At 38.5% G+C, this 17319-nt stretch overlaps 1 protein-coding gene across 1 annotated transcript in view; it reads left to right on the forward strand.

Moving 5' to 3' along the window:
• The first annotated feature begins 186 nt into the window (after positions 1-186).
• atp2a2b (ATPase sarcoplasmic/endoplasmic reticulum Ca2+ transporting 2b) overlaps positions 187-17319 on the forward strand; it is a 30944-nt gene continuing 13811 nt past the window's right edge. Inside the window, exons 1-5 of the mRNA XM_059526163.1 lie at positions 187-866; positions 1303-1320; positions 1413-1495; positions 5090-5194; positions 10376-10514. Coding sequence (XP_059382146.1) covers positions 749-866; positions 1303-1320; positions 1413-1495; positions 5090-5194; positions 10376-10514 — 463 coding nt within the window. The 5' untranslated portion in view covers positions 187-748. The remainder of the gene's footprint in view (positions 867-1302; positions 1321-1412; positions 1496-5089; positions 5195-10375; positions 10515-17319) is intronic.

Genomic DNA, 17319 nt, shown 5'->3' on the forward strand with positions numbered 1-17319 from the left:
ATTTACACTACAAACAATCACATGGTTTGCAGGTTTATTGTGTGTACTCTGGTCAACATATACCAAGTCTTGGCAATACAAAATACCCCCAACCTCTATCCTCTCAATAGAGAATATCAGGGACATTTCTGTGCTACACTACACCCTTCTTCATCTGGAGTGACGTCGGCCAAGAGAGTCAGCTGATCCACACTGACGTGACGAAGAAAAGTCAGAGGAAGGAACGGGATTTCCGGAGTCCGCGCAGCCAATGAACGCATTCCACATGCGGACAGCGAGAGCAGTACATGCGGATCAGGAGAGCGGCACGGCGGAGACACGCGATTGGTGCTGATGGTGCTAGAGCTGCGAACACCGGCAGTGTGCTACGATCCACTGGAGTGAGGCGAGGATAGATCTGAGAGACTAGTTAAGGGCTTCGTTTGGTTACCCAGCACATCACAAGGACACTAAGGCTCCCAGCAGGCATCGAAAAAACTTAAAGACTTTAGAACAACCAGCGAGTTTACGATGCGTGTTGTGTAACGTTCTCTTGAATTAGCCCGGGTTTGTAACTTTACGTCTAATTAAACTACAAAGTTAACATCGGCTTTTATCGTGTACTGTTTATCTGAAGTCACTACGGTTGTTTTTGGATCGAGTTTTTCGTGGGTCCGAAGGTTTGAGGAGTCAAGACTGAAGGCTTTGAAGAAGCCCGTTTGTGGGGGGTTGCGAGTCCGTTCCTAATCAGCGTGTCTGTCCGTCCACGATGGAGAACGCACATACGAAAACCGTGGAGGAAGTTTACAGCTTTTTTGCCGTGAACGAGAGCACGGGACTCGGCCTGGAGCAAGTGAAGCGTCAGCGGGAGAAATGGGGACCGAACGGTGAGTGAGCGAACGTGGCCCGGCTAATGCTAACATAGGAGACTGGGTTCGGCAGTGCAAATGAAAGCAAAGAGGTCTAGATGATTTCGCAATGTTTGTCTAGTGTACGAGCATTGTTAGGCCAGAGAGAGAGCGGGCGCACATGCGGCGAGATTGATTTCGTCAGCCGGCATGTTTCCGAAATAAAGGCGCGTGACGTCAGAGCTGCTCGCCACCAGCGAGTGTTCTGATTTTACAGATTTGGCCAGAAATTAGTGTTGTAAAATACAAACAACCTGTTTTGTTACGCATGTCATATTTTCCCCCATTGACGTAAAATCTCTGTGTGTCTTTTGCTGCGAAGCCTGAATGATGCAGATTATTTGACCGATTTGATCTAATGTTACGGATATCTTTTTTTCTTCTTCCATGCTGTGAATCTTTGGCTGTCCCACAGAACTGCCAGCGGAAGAGGGTAATCTTTTGTCATTAATTTTTTTACGCCGTCTTTTATGCATTTTACGCCTTGGTTTTTATTATCGTGTATTCACATGCTTTTGTCTTCAGGAAAGTCACTGTGGGAATTGGTGGTGGAGCAGTTTGAGGATCTTTTAGTGAGGATTCTTCTCCTGGCAGCTTGCATATCTTTTGTAAGTACATCAGTACAGTTAGAATACAGTACCTGTTTAGCTTTCTATATCATAATATTCTTTATCTGGATTAGGTTAAATAAAAGCATATTAGATTGGATACAACTTTTTTTTTCATTGTGCATTGGACAAGTACATTAGTATGTAACCAGAAGAGAAATTTAACTAAACATTTCTGTGGGAAAAAATGGTTAGTTTATATGGCGAGGGGGGAGGGGTCAAGTCAAAGAATCAAGCTTTGGCTGTCACCAAGCAACATAAAAACTAAAAAACGATCTGGAACTGCATATGTTAGTTGAATGGAGTTTCAGAGAATTCCTCTCCCTGTGTTTTATAATTATTCCGACTCTAGTTCCACTCCGGGTTTTCCACTGGTTTTAAAAGTGACTTTCTAAAATAGACCAAAACTATTATAAAAATGTAATATAGCATATTAATAATGGTGAGGTGCAAAATCACTACATGACACGTGTTAAAAACTGCGACGCAATGGGTAATGATACGTAACATACTGAAAAGTATCTGAGTGCTTCATAAATGCTCTGCATGATATTTCGATCATGTTACAAAATGCTGTCATCAGGCTACAAGGTGATGATGTACAGCCACTCACTCAGTGGTTCATTTGTGCTGTCTGGAGTCTTTAACACTTGTCTGTTCTGGATAATGTTTCACTGCTGGAATGGAAAGCATGGTGCAAGCTTAGAGTGCTCTCACTGAGAACATGGTGTAAAATACTCTGGCCTGAAGGTTAGCTTACTGTTAAACCAACTGTCATCCACTTCCTGTGTTTGGACCTGTGGGTGTGCTGAAAAATCACTGTTGCATCAACATTGAAGATTATTATTATTACAGCATGCTTGTTGTTTACATTACAAATAAATGAAAAGAGGGGAGAAACGATGTTTCTAAAATCCATTCGCTTTTGTTACTGAGTGCTTGTTCTTCATCTTCACATCTGGTGTCCAGTGTTGTGACGTTGCACAAGTGTTACTGGCAACAAGAAAGTTGTTACCCCCAGAAACGGTCCTGTGTAATGTTTGAGATCTCTCTTAAACCCCACTGGCACCTAGCCACATACAGGTCTAAACAAGGTCCAAACGTGTTATGCTTGCCCTTACTAACCTATCATAAAGGTGCATTAACTTGCTGTTATTAAATCAACACAGTGCATCCCATCAGGACTAAGCACAGCAACTGAAATTACAACCACGGCTATTTCCACAAGAACCTTTTATAATTGAAGACAGTTGAATAATTTTGAGTGACATCTCATTTAATGGACTGAATTTTGGAAAAGCCATTGTGCTTTGTATTCAGAATTCATAATTTTTTTTTACCAGAAATATCATTTAACTTGTGTAATTTGTTTAGAGTTTGATAATGTTGCTGCTGTTAAAAGTATCACGTTGGTAATATGACTTACACTTATTCAACAAAGACATAACATTACAACAAATGTTATTTAAAAAAGTATTTTAATAAATAAAAAAATGGATACTTAAATTTTGGGATTGGTAAGTTTTTTTTATTATAAATTATACAATGTATAATGCTTTATAAGTCCATGCTGTACATGTTGAGCTAAATTGTGGTTGAGAATGTTACTAGACACATGTCTATGTTTAGACTAATTGATAAAGAACAGTTTGTCTGTGTGAACTAGCTTAGGGACGCAATGTATCATCGAAAAGAGCTGCAAAGGAAACCTCTCGTACAAGGTCAGGGGTTTAATTGAACAGAACTCAAGCTTGCTCTAAAGTACCCTTTGAAAGATAAAACAGGACGTTACAGAAACAATATTCCAGAGACTGCATAGGGAATACTAAGCTTTTTGTCTGAGTAGAATATGTGGGTTGGTGTTAATAGATTCACTTTGGTTTTTTATGCACTGACTGCACATTGCTTCTGTTTGTGTATTGGTGTTTGCAAAGACACCGTTGTTCATAAATTAGTATTAGATATTGCCATTACGTTCTCGAATTGACCAGTGAGACCTCTTGTGTGGTCCAGGTATAACCTTAGAATCTAGATTGATGAAAGCTGGTCTATCTTAATTTGGATCATATTACATAAAGTGCTACAGCATTTACTAGGCCTTCTCTGGACACTGTCAGCATGCCTGTAAATTCACATAGCTGGCTCGTTAAGTACTTTGTCTCAGTTAAACTGCCTAGAAGTGGCATGCATGAAATATAGTCGTGCTTGTGAAGTTGCTGACGACAGTCTGTTTTGACACATGGCATTAAGCCACAACTCCTGCCAAGCCTCATAATATAGAGATACATGCTTGAGGTACAAAAAAAAAGTGAAAAAAAAATGATGCATTAAATGGTTTATAAGGGGAATACCCCTTGGTGGTTTTTTCACACATTTGGTAATGTGTAGGTATTTGGCAAACTTCCTCAAATAAATAGAGGAAATATGAATGTGAATAGGGCTGGGCGATATATCGAATATTAGCGATACTATCGGAATAATTTTGACGACGATGTACAATTTGAATATATCGGGAATATCGAATATTTCAAATTCAAGCATACTTTCCCAAAAGAACGCGCCGAATGTCCAAAAAAGGAACCTGTAACTGCTGACTGATCTACGCCCCTCTACTACGAGAGCTGTAATGATAGCGGTTGCCAGATAACAAGAGTTTAAATCTCCGAATAAGAGCTCCACTGTTACAAGGATACATTTTCTGCCCGGTGTTTGCTTATTTTAAGCAATCTGGCAACCATGCGCACGTGCTCACTCCTCATTGCGGAAGAGCCGCTGACGATAATCTGAAAACACTAACAAGCTGGAATTGAGCGATCTAATGAAAGCGTCGTTCAGCCGGTCTGTGTTCTGTCGTGAGATCTCAACTGTATTGTTTGCATTTGTGATCGCAAAATAAATGCACTTACTCGACCGCTGATGTTTGAATAGAGAAACATAGGCTATGGCCATTTGGAATTACTATTGGGGAATTTCACTGATATGTTTACCAGTTTCCATAATATAGACAGAGAGAATGCAAAAGTCTTTGGTATTCATTTATATATATTTATATATATAAGAAATAGCTATGTGCTTCAGCAACTAGCTCCCCATCTAAGAGGGTTTTTAGTGTCAGTAGGAACAGTTTCATGCCACAGAGCTTCTCTTAAAACCACAGACAGTTGACAAACTTGTGTTCTTAGCTTAAAAACTTGTTAAAAAATTAAAATAAAATACTTATCCCAGTTGCATAGTTTAAATTGTGAATTGCATGCACTAAAAAGTTGACAGAATGCACTTTCTGTAACTGTTACTTAATTTGCACTGCTTCAGTTACATATAGGCCTACATGTATTCATTAATAAAAAGCAGTAAGTGATCTCTTGGTCTAGATTTTTTAACTGCTTAAATTAGCTGTTTAATCTAAATGTTTTTTTTTTTTAATGGGCAAAAGAAAATCATGTTTTATTTTTTATTATTTAAATGCAAACATATCGAGATATATCGAATATCGTAAAAAATTTGACAATATCGAGATATCTTTTTTTTTTGTATATCGCCCAGCCCTAAATGTGAATGGCATCCTGATTAAAAATGACTTTTTTTTTTTAATAGGTACTGGCCTGGTTTGAAGAAGGAGAGGAGACCATTACAGCATTTGTGGAGCCTTTCGTTATATTACTAATTCTTATAGCCAACGCCATTGTAGGTGTCTGGCAGGTAAGTTTGGACCACATTTTCAGTTTTGCCTTATTTTATACATTTTCTGAACAAAATTATTACTAAGCGCTAATAATACAATAATACCTGTAAGGTTACTGGTTTGCACAGGTCAAAGGAGTGTTTTGATATTCACATATTTTAATTTTGTGCAGATGGTCTCACTTGAACTGATTCCAGTCTGCTAAAGACAGATTGGACAAGTAATGTCCGATTTAACCACTAAATCCTGTTTTTTGCATATTGACGTGCTCTGCTATTTCCTTGTACAGTGTAGTTAGCCTTGTTATGAAAATGAAAACATGGCCGTTTTTTTCCCTGCCCTTTTCTAAGGATAGCCCTGCTGTCCCAGTGGATTCCAGCATAGAGCCAAGACCCTATTTTCTCCAGCACCTCTCACCGGCCCTGAAACTCGTGTCCCAGATTTCTCTATCATTTTATTTTAGTCACCATTCATTACCCAGACTGCCCCGAGAATCCTCAGCCTTGTCCCCTCCTAGTAGTTTTCTACTATTTTAAATGGTCTCCTCAAAGGGCACAGCAACAGCACAGTGTTGAATGCCTTGGGCAGAAGTTTTACAGATAATATTAGTGTATATAAATGGAGAGAATGCTTTAAAGAGTCCAAAAAAAAGAGGCTTTATAGTCTTATAGTCCATGTCTGGTAGCTTTGAGGTCATCTGTATACGACAGTGGATGCTTATCTTTTAACAGATACATGAAGTTTAATCATTAATTTAGTGCATTTAGTTTACATTTTTTTCAATACACTACTGCTCAAAAGTTTGGGGTTAGTTATTCAGCAAGGGTGCAATAAATTAATCAAAGTGACAGTAAACACATTTATAATGCGTTTATAAAAGATTTTTTCAAATATGTGTTTTGAACTTTGAGTTTTCACAAAAATGTTAAGCAGCAAAACTGTTTTCAACATTAATAATAAATGTTTCAACACTGATCTTTGTTTCTCGGACACCATTCTGAAGGGTCATTTGACAATGAAGACGAAGTAATGGCTGCAAAAAAAAAGTATTTTAAATTCATATAATATTTTTTCAGTATTACTGTTTTCTGTTGAGTGGCAGGTTTTAAACAAAAGGGACAATTTGTCTAATTTTTCCTGCTATAGCAGAAAATGTTCACAAACGAATTAAAACTAGGCTCATCATTTTACCTGTTTCCTGAGTTGTTCTTCATCCAGTTTTGCCTCACAGGTGGCCTACAAGCGTTTCCCTTAACAGTTCTTTGCTTAATTGCTTTCCTAAAGGCAGGTGTGATGTGAGATGCAAAAGGACTTATTATCCTCTGGTCTCTCTGGCCACTTTTTCAGTCAGAGAGGAGAGCAGCAGTTGCTAGCCCAGGGCAAACTTCATTTCAGAAAGCACCAGTTCATTCCCCTTCTCTGGTAGATTTACAGGCCCATTAAACATCTGCAGCAAAGAACGGAGTCTGGTTCGCATGCACTACCATTCAAAAGTTTGAGGTCAGCAAGTTTTTTAAAATTTAATTTAATACTTTTACTTAAGGATGCATTATATTCAGTAGAGACAGGAATATGTTAAAAGGTTTTATATTTTAAAGGGATAACTCACCCACAAATTTATTATTTGTCATTTATTATTCGCCTTTGTGTCGCTTCAAACCCGTAATACCTCTGTTCATCTTCGGAACACAAGATATTTTTTATAAAATCAGAGCTCTCTGACCCTCCATAGACCGCAAGGTTACTACCATGATCAAGGTCCAGAAACTTAGTAAGGACATTGTTAAATTGACCATATAACATCAGGGGTTCAACCGTAATTTTATGTCATTGTGGAGAGTATAATGATGCATGCACTTATGCTTCATGTAAACAACACATGCGCATGGCACTTCTGCTTACATGCTTTGTTTACATGAACCGAAAGCGAGCAAATACGTCATGATACTCTCTCTACAATGGCATTGCACCGCTGCAGACGGGATGAGGAGCAGAAGAATTGCTCTAAGTCGTTATTTTAGTTTTCTTTGCGCACAAAGTATTCTCTAATTTTCGTAAAATTATGGTTGAACCACTGATGTCACGTGGACTATTTAAACGATGTCCTTGCTATGTATCTATATCTTGATCTTGGTAGTAACTTTGCTGTCTATGCAGGGTCTTAGAGCTCTTGGGTTTTTATCAAAAATATCGCAATTTGTGTTCTGGGTTTGGAACAACATGAGGGTGAGTAATTAAAGGGTTAATCACCCAAAAATTAAAATTAGACTGTTTTATGTACCCTCAAAGCGTCCTAGGTGTATATGACTTTCTTCTTTCAGACTGATCCAGTCAGAGTTATATAATAAATTATCCTGGCTATTCCAAGCTCTATCATTTCAGTCGGGGGTTGCAGTTGAACACAAGTTGTCAAATAAAGCTTGTGCATTCATAATAAAAAGTGCCGCAGACGGCTCCGGGCGATGAATAAAGGCCCCCTGTAGTGAATCCAATTGTTTTTTTGTTTAAGACAAATATCCATATTTCAAATGTAATAAACACTTTTGTCTCACTTTTGACTGTCTGAGCTTTATTTGACAACTTGTGGACTTTTTAACTGCAACACCGCTGACTGCAATGATAGAGCTTGAAATAGCCAGGATCATTTTTTATATAACTGACTGGATTCGTCTGAAAGAAGAAAGTCATATACACCTAGGACGCTTCGAGACTGAGTAAAACACAAGCTAATTTCGTTTTTGGCTGAACTAACCCTTTAATGACAATTTATTTTAAGGGGGGTGAACTAACCCTTTAAATAAATGCTATAGTTTTTTAAGAATGTTCAAAAAATCACAAATGAATGCAAAAAAAAAGGAATCCTACCGACCCCTCACTTTTGAACTATACAGTACATTGTGTCCGTTTATTTTTGTCAGCTATTTTTAGCAGTGTAAACAAAATATTCTTCTTTAGTGGTTTATTTCTTTGCCACATGGACTTAGAGTACTGACTATATGAATGAAATGCATTTCATGAATTATTCCACTGATTTTAATGTCTTTTGGCAATCAATTTAATCGAAATCAAGATTTTGGCAGAACACATGTTGGAAAGACTCCATGCTTGAAAGGAGTGTATTCTTGAGGCAGTGCGCTCTACTTCTTCATTGATGTCTGAATCAAAAGTGTTCTTATAGAGTTAGATTGGCCTTCCTCCTTTCAGTTCTGCTCATTTTAACTGTGAAATGAGGATCATGAGGCCTTGTGGGCCAAATTGTTTGACACTAGCCCTTTTCACACTGCGATTCCGGAAAATACACTGGTAATGTGTCCCGGCAGTTGTTCCTGGGTTGCTAGATTTTGCACTTTCACACTGCCAGTGATTACCCGGAATATGTGCGTGCGTTCACACACAACCCATAAAGGTCCGGTAAAGACATGTGACATCAAAGACCTTTCACTTAAGATAGCGAACGATGTCTGATTCAGTGCGGAAAGTGAGGAACTAACTGATCTCTGCTTCATTACATTTTGCACACATTTTTTTCATCGCGAACATTGATATGCCTTCAAAACACCTGGTAAAATAGTCACACGATAACGTGCGTCATCACTACGACACACCCTTTACGGCATTAGCTTTGGCTTTTGCTCAAACAGCGCTCTTTCCCAGGACTGAACCATAGGACTGAACCCGGCAATGTTACCAAGTCCCCGACCCGGGATCAATCCCAGAATCAATCCCGGGATGTGTTTGCGTTCACACAGAAGGCGACCCGGCAATGTTCCGGCAAATTTTTTTTCCGGGTCCAACGTGCAGTGTGAAAGGGGCTTATCTGCCCCCCCCCCCCCCCCCCCCCACACTCTGCTTTATTTCTCATCATTAACATGATGCACAGGAGTCATTTCTGTCTATTTATTAGCTATCTGAATATTATCACTGATGCTCATTGCTCATCACTGTGGTTTGAATGATTTCAATGTGATATACCTTACTGCAGGGTGCCTGACTAGAAACTCAGCAATTAGTAATATCAGTATTTATTTATTTTTTTAAAGTTGCTTATTAGTCTTCTATTGATAAGCGATACTGATCTGCATTTTGTGGCATGTGTATTTATCGCTTATTGCCTTAAATGTCTTGGTGACCACAACCCTTCCCCCTTAATTTGTCTGGGTCTGGACCTTGAAACTTTTTTTTTCGCCCTTAGGCACACTAGTTTTGTTTCTTTGACATAAGACTTTGTGTTCCCATCATGCAAGAGAAGCCACAGAAAGTCCGCTGCCAAATGCTCTGCCAAGCAGGCTACCACTATTAGTAACTGTGCCCCAGGGGATTAATTGTGCGGAAAGCATAAGGTCACCTCAAATGCAGCGGTTTACTTGAGATTAAACACTAGAGGTCAGTGCCTCAGTCATCCAAGACTCTATTTCTTATAGTGAGGTGAGCCGATGTGGCACTGGTTTATGTTTTTCGTTTCAAGGATGCCATTGAATTGAGCTTTGAAGATTTGTATTTTGAACAGCTATATTCTACTATATGAAAGTGTTTGGCTAATTTTGTTTTGGCTATTGTTAATGAAATTGGAGTCTTAGTTCTCAGCTCCATTTATCACACATTCGGCATATTTGATTCCTTTCAAGATTTGTCTTAATGAACATAGAAATTGTAGAAGAAAGTGTGCAGATTTTGTATAGCCTATTTATGTCCAGCAATTCTTCTTTTAAGAATTATTGACCATGGTTTCTCAATCTTTATAAAACTAAAAATGTTTTAAATTAAAGTGTGTGTGTGTGCATATAATTTTTTTTTTAAATTCATTTAATCTGTGACATGATCCTTCAGAAGTCATTTAAATATGCCGATTTGGTGCTCAAGAAACGTTTCTTATCTGTTGTAAATAGTTGAGCTGCTTGTTTTTTGTAGAAACCGTGATCCATTTTTTCAGGATTCTATGATTTAAATGAACAGCATTTATTTGAAATAGACATAAGTTAATGTGTCTTTGCTGAAGAAAAATCATGTATTACATTTTTATTATTTATTATATATATATATATATTCTTTTCCTCTGAATGTTTCTGTGGACACCCTTACGGCCCATTTACCCTAGTTTGAAAACCCCTGATATAAACATGTTCTTATGCTTTCCTGTGCCTACAAGGATGTCCCAGAAATTTGAAAATGTCTCATTTCCATTTACATTATGCTTGCAGGAGAGAAATGCAGAAAATGCCATTGAGGCCCTCAAGGAGTATGAGCCCGAGATGGGCAAGGTCTATCGCCAGGACAGGAAGACCGTACAGAGGATCAAAGCCAGGGACATCGTACCCGGGGACATTGTGGAAGTTGCTGGTAAGTATTCCAACTAAGTGACTATTTTTAAAGTTAAATTCAGCCTAGGTGAGTGGTGAAGTCTTAGCAGCAGTGGGAACTAATCAGCAACAGGTGTAAAGCAGCCAGTGCCATTATCCATATGGTACGGCTGCTGTGTGAACAGGTTGGTTTCCCAGTGGTTTAGGCTTACAGTGACACACTCTCTCTGAACCTTTGTGTGTGATCACACGGTTGCCTCTGGAGAGGTTGTGTTTCATGAGTTTTGCAGTAAAGACTTCCTAGAGAGTACCAATAAGAGCTCTGCTGGTACTTCAAGAAAACACTGAATTAACTAATTGCTTTGTCAAATTCATTTTCCACTAATTGCCACAAATCTGATATTAATGGATGGTGTCAGTTTGTAATGGTTGAGAAATGAGAGAATGTTGCTTTTTTGTTTCCTTTTGTTTTTTTTCCTATGTGACTTATGTGGCATTAGAGTTTTATTAGAGAGTGGCAATTTTCTGTTACTAACATATTGCCTATTAAAACAGGAAGTTGATTCTTACCAAGTCTGTATTAATTTGATACAAGATACAGTAAAACATTTTTAAATGTAAGAACTTAAAGGTTTTTTATTTTTTTATTTTTTTAAATGCATTTTATTCCACTGATGGTAAAGCTGAATTTTCAGCATCTTCAGTGTCACATGATCCTTCAGAAATCATTCTAATATGATGATATGCTGCTTAAGAAGCAGTTCTGGACATTTCAGGATTCTTTGAATAAAAAGTTTAAAAGAACAGCATTAGTTTGGTTTATTATTTTGGTATATTATCTATTTAAAGCATCCTTGCTGAATACATTTTAAAAAGTTGCTTAAAAAAATCTTAATTTGTAAAGTTACAATTTTGAAAATGCCTTAAAAATAATAATTAAAAAAACACATTTTCAACCATTATTTGTTTGGAAAAATAAATCTAATATGAGGCTATTTGCCACTATTTCTAGTTAAAGGTAGGAAGGGTTTATGATTTAGGGGGCGGGGACAATGTCTTTTTTATCATTTTTTTTATTATTATTAGGCAATAGTTTGCATAATGCAAGATGAGTCGCCAGTATTTTTTTATCTATTTTCCTGGAAGAGGACTACTGTAAAGGTCGTGTACTTTGTAATTTGGTTAACTTTTAGAGTTAAGAGTTCCCACGTGAATTCATCTGAATAGGGATTATCAGGAGTGCCCCTTGCTCTATATATTGAGTCATCTACAGCCACGTCTCATTGCTCACTGGAATAGATCACTAGGTGCTTCCTTATTGCTTCACTTATAGTGTTTCACCCATTGGGCGGCTGTTAAGACTCTTTCAGCTAGTGTGCAAGTAGCAGTTCACCGTGACTAAGCTATAACCAAAAAACTTCCTAAGTGCCCTAAGAGATTTTCATTCTTGGTTCAGGGCCGCCACACTCACACCGTTTACACTGTGCGCATACGTAACCTTTATATTACCGCATGTTTGCTCAAAAGCTTCAGGTGGAGTTAAATAGCTGCTTAGTCATGATGAGGTGAAAGGGGTAGTGCTACATGATACAGCAGAGCCCCCATCAGCGGAATGGAGAAGCGAATGTTCTCGGGGCTCTGACTAATGCCCTGCAGTAATGCAACCAGGTGATTATACCAGTTACATAACCTGTGAGGTGTGCCTAAACGAATGGGTCATGCAAAATTAAACGCTCCACAGTACTTCTGTGTGGGTGCTGGAGTTGCTCAGGATACATCTAAGGGATGATATTAAAGATGCTTTTTGCAGAAGCTGGGCTCCAGACAAAAAAAACAAAACAAAAAAACTATGCTGCTAAAAAAAAAAAAAACTTTAGGAGCCCCATTTGCAACCATTTTTTTCTGAAACCAATTTTTCCTTACAGAGCTTAAATCCAAGGCACTTTATGAAGGAAGGGGGAGAAGTATATTTTACTTTGTTACTTGGGGTTTAGGTACTGTTGTCCTGCGTTACTCTACAACACAGTTTCTATTGCTACTGCAGTCAGAGATGGGGAGAGAGAACTGCATTCCTTTTTCTCCTGGTGAAGGGGAGAGAGAGGTCATAAAGAGGTCTGATTCTCTAAAACTCCTTTATGGCAGGGATAAAGCTGGGTAAATGGATTTGGATTAACCCTTTGTGCATGGAGGCAAACAATGTAGTGAATAGATGGTGTTGAAGTGAGCGAAGGAAACAAACAAGGAGGTGACTGCAGGGTGGAAAGAGTCTCGTGAGTGGAATGTTAAGTGTTCATCTAGAGACAGCCGCTGTGCAGCTTCGCAGTCGAGACACACCAGAGCTCACAGCTGATTTCGAGTGATTTTTCAGCATCCACGTGCATCCTCCAGCCTCCGCTCAGAGGTCGCCGAACTGTCCTTCAGCAGATGGTGGAGTGATGTTTGAAAAGCTATGCTCCCGTTCCCTCGTGAGGTCTGCATGACGTATCTTTAATACTTCTTTACTATCTTTAACACTTTAGGCTGACTTGTTTTGTTTATTTTAGTTTTTCAGATTTTTTTTAATTATTATTCAGGAAGGATTCATTAAATAATGTAACAATGTAATTGTGTTTTTTTTTTAATCAAATAAATATCATACTGACCAAAGTAACAGCACCAAAACCCCATCTCTTGGTCCCATTATTTATATAAATATATATATGTGTGTGTGTGTGTATGTGTGTGTGTATCTGTTTTGAGAACGTGGTCTTCATAGGGAGTTCTAGAAATTGGTAGTTTCAGGAAATTATTCAAATTATGAATATGAATGCTAATGGATTCCTGTTAGCTTTCTTCAGGGATTAGACTGCGAAACGCTTTAATTAGATTTTAACTTGACTTCCAATAAAAATATTTCTACAAATTGTTAAACAAGATCTTTATTACATAAACTTTATATATATTATGTTATATAATAATTATTATATTTGGGTTTCTTTTTGGGGTATTTGGCCATTGGGCTAGTTTTGGGATACTTTTGATTGGCCAATGGTCTGGTTGTGTTACCCAGGTCTGGCTGGGTATTGGCTCATTTTCTGACTCCCCTAGAGTTAAACAGTTGTGTTTTACTGTTTTTGAATCCATTCAGCTGATCTCGTGGTCTGGCGGTAGCACTTTTAGCTTAGCTTAGCATAGATTAATGAATCTGATTAGACCCTTAGCATCTCGCTCAAAAATGACCAAAATAGATTAATACCCCAGAATGAAAGTATAGTTCCCAGCCATATCTGCCTAGAAAATCACAACTTCTTATTTTCCGTCAGTCCAAGTACACGATGTAACTACAGAAGAATAGGAAAAATATCGAAACTCTTAGGTTATTTTTGAGCGAGATGCCAATGGTCTAATCAGATTCAATGATCTATGCTAAGCTAAAAGTGCTACAACCAGACCCGGAGATCGACTAAATGGATTCAAAAATGGTAAAACTCAACTGTTTAACTCTAGAGAAGTTGGAAAAATAGTTCCTTTTAAACAAGTGGACAAAATCCAGCACTGCAGTGAGAAGTATGTATGCAAGCTACAATCTGAGAAATTTTTTTGGAAAATGTATCTTATTTCGGGAATTTTAGGAGTTTAATCTTTGAAAAATTTGGATTTCTTTTGCAGTGTAAACTCCTAGGGTACCTGTTGACAGAATAGAGCCAATGGTGCTTTCACGGGTCACACAAGTTTGTATGTGGATCTTATTCCCTCAGTCATGCTGATGATTTCCTGACTTCAGCATGAAATAAGTTTACCTTATCTATTATCTTATTGATCTTATTGTGAGCAATTCACCCATGCATGTTTAATTATTATACAACTTTTTGCGCTTGTAACTTAATCAGTATGGAAGAAAATCTGTCACTACTTCTGTTATATTGCAAATTTGGTCTTCTGTCTTAAAACAGACAATTTAAAAAACTTGAAATATTTAACTAAAAGAGCTTTGTATTATTCTTAATGTATAGAATGTAATATTTTACTGTGACTGCACATTAACATTTGATTTTCACAACCTCTGAATCAGTCACATTTAGGTGTTGCCTCTTTGACTTTTTCTCTTTCTTAGTCACTTGCCTCTTAATCGAGGAGTCTCTTTATAGGACATCAGTGTAGTGAGACATTAGCCAAGGAGACAAATGGCATGAGGATGCTGGGGGATGGGGACAAGTGTAGACCCAAGTCCCTGTTTGACCCAAAGTATTGCAGTACAGCACAATGCTGATGCAACCAACTTGAGGAATTGACCTTAAAAATGGGTAATGGAATGCATTAGAAACATTATCCAACTGCCTTTGACACATGCTAACCACTGCAGTGTGAATGCAGATCACGTCGGGGAGAAAGTGACAAGCAGCCAATGTAGATTAACCTGTGGTTTTATATTCATTGTATTACTTCCTGTACACAATTTATGTCGTCTTCCTCTCAACGACACACTTGTTTTGCAGTCCTCCAGCTTCTAAATTTACTGAGCCCCTCTGCTTAGCAAAGGAAACAATCTTCGTTTATATGGTTACGGCTCTGACTCATGAGAATCGTCCTTAGAAACACTAAATCGAGGTTGCTCTGCAGTCACTCAGGTGGGACATTTCATTGTGTGTAAAACTCTGTGACAAGACCTTACTGCAGGCCTGGAGCCTAAACAACCACCCTGCCCCAGTGGAGAGTGAGCAAAGAGCGTGAATGAAGGACCGAAACAGGATGTGCATTTAAGAGTTGACCAGTTTTGACAAGATAAATAATCAGTGAGCCAAACTCTGTTATTTTTTTTTTTTTATTTTTTTTCTCCCTTTCCTAGTGTTTGAAGGGGAGGTGTTGTGTTTTCCCATCGGCAACATTGGGAACAGGCTTTTGGAGGACAAGTTGTCTGTATGACAGGTAGCATATCCGGCCCTGTGTGTTTACGGGATTGGGTTGTCACTGCACTTGCGGCCTCTCAATGTTGGTTCCCTTGAGAAGAACCCCCAAGGGAGCTCCAGCAAATTAAGCTAGTATGGAGCGTTCTTTGCACAAACCAGCCAAAGACAATCAGGGACAATGCGAGGAACTGTTAATGCTCTCTTTGAAGAAGGGATTAGACCTCCCTAGAGTTTGCTTACTAATGACGCTTTTCCACTGTACGGTACAGCACGGTACAGTTCACTTTTGGGAGGTTTCCTGCTGGTACAGTACCTGGTACCTTTTTCAGTTCCACCTCAGTTGACAATGTGATTAATCCCACCCACTCTAAAGAGGTACTAAACGGCAGTGGAAGCGCAAATAGAATCGAGCCATGCCCTGCCGTACTGAGCATAGTCGAGTCATTCCACGCAGTGAGAAAGCTCCATAACATGTTAGTGGTCAAGATGTCGGGTCAAGCAGTTGGGGGTTCGGTGCTTTGCTCAAGGCCACCTCAGTTGTGGTATTGAAGGTGGGAGAGAGTGCTGTACATTCACAACCCCCACCTACGATCCCTGTTGGTATAAGACTCGCACCTGCAACCTTTGGGTTACGAGTTCGACTCTTGTGCAGTTTTTAACTTTTGAGTCTTTGCCAATAACCAGTGTTTTTAAAATATTAAACAGTCTTAAAAAAATGTTTCTACAATCTATTCTTACAAGACTTTCGCTCCTTGTCTACCTAAAAGTAGGTTACCCTGTTACATGACCTTTTTCTAACTTAGGCTATATAACTGGATTGTTCCACATTCTTTAGTTTAGTTAAGGGGCATTTTGAATGTGTATTTTAAAAAATTGGATCATAGTTTTTATTTTTAATACCTTTTAGCGCAGAATTGAGTGCACGTCACCATCTAAGTGTGTGGTGAATAAATCTAATTAAACATTCAGTTGCAATACATGTAATATATTGCACAAAATGTGATGTCAACTATTTATAGTTTGTAAGTATCTCTACATTCTATGCACTAACAGTCTCATCTAAAACAAAATCTGTTTACGTTGTGTTAGCTTGACCATGCACCATATCAGAACAGCTTTTCCATTTTAGGACGTGTTTGGGGATACCACTAGTCATATCTTCCACTCCATTAAAAGGGGCATAGAGGCCTATCAGTACGCTTGCATGTTGGTGAAAACTTAGTCCAGAAAAGGCAAAGCATCCAGGACCTTATCCTCAGGTTATTTGAAGTTCTTTCCACCTAGAACATCCTGTGAAAAGATTTTTCGTCATTGCCTGTCTGGCCTTTCATAAACGTGATTTACACGTCAAGCAGCCGATTCAACTGGACGCCATCTCAAATTACTAATAAACATCCAGTGTTTTAGTGAGCTCAAGTATCCGCCATCTTGCTTATTAAGAAATTTGTTTGGAAAAGATTTAAGGTATTTACATTTGCTCTTTTCCTAGTAGCAGTTACTAAACCCCCCTCTGTTTGTGGAAAGAGTGAAGCGCAGTCTATTTTTGTGCACGTACAAGTCGAACAAGAACGTTTTTAAGCTTTTGATGCTGTTCATTAACCTCTTCAGTGTAGGTCCTGTCCAGAAAAATGTTGTTGGAGGCTTTTCTCAAATAAAGGTGCCAGGTGCTGGTGGTCTGCAGATTCACAACAGTGTCTGTAGATGCTGAGATGATCCTACTGTGTGACTTCAAAAGACTTGGATGAATGAAGCATTGCCATAATTCTTATGATATTTTGTTTTGTAAAGCTTGCTTAAGAACTTAGGAAGTGCGCCCTAAAAGGTTTCTGAAAAAACTGTTGAAATTTAAGCCCATGGTTTGTACTGTTTTCTTTTTAGAGGAGTGGTGTATTTTTGGCCTTCATTTCATCCTTTGAAAGCAAAGTCAATTATCAAGCCATTAGGTGTAAAGCCGATACT

The sequence above is a fragment of the Carassius carassius genome, chromosome 36 (assembly GCF_963082965.1).
Source record: "Carassius carassius chromosome 36, fCarCar2.1, whole genome shotgun sequence".
NCBI lineage: Eukaryota > Metazoa > Chordata > Actinopteri > Cypriniformes > Cyprinidae > Carassius > Carassius carassius.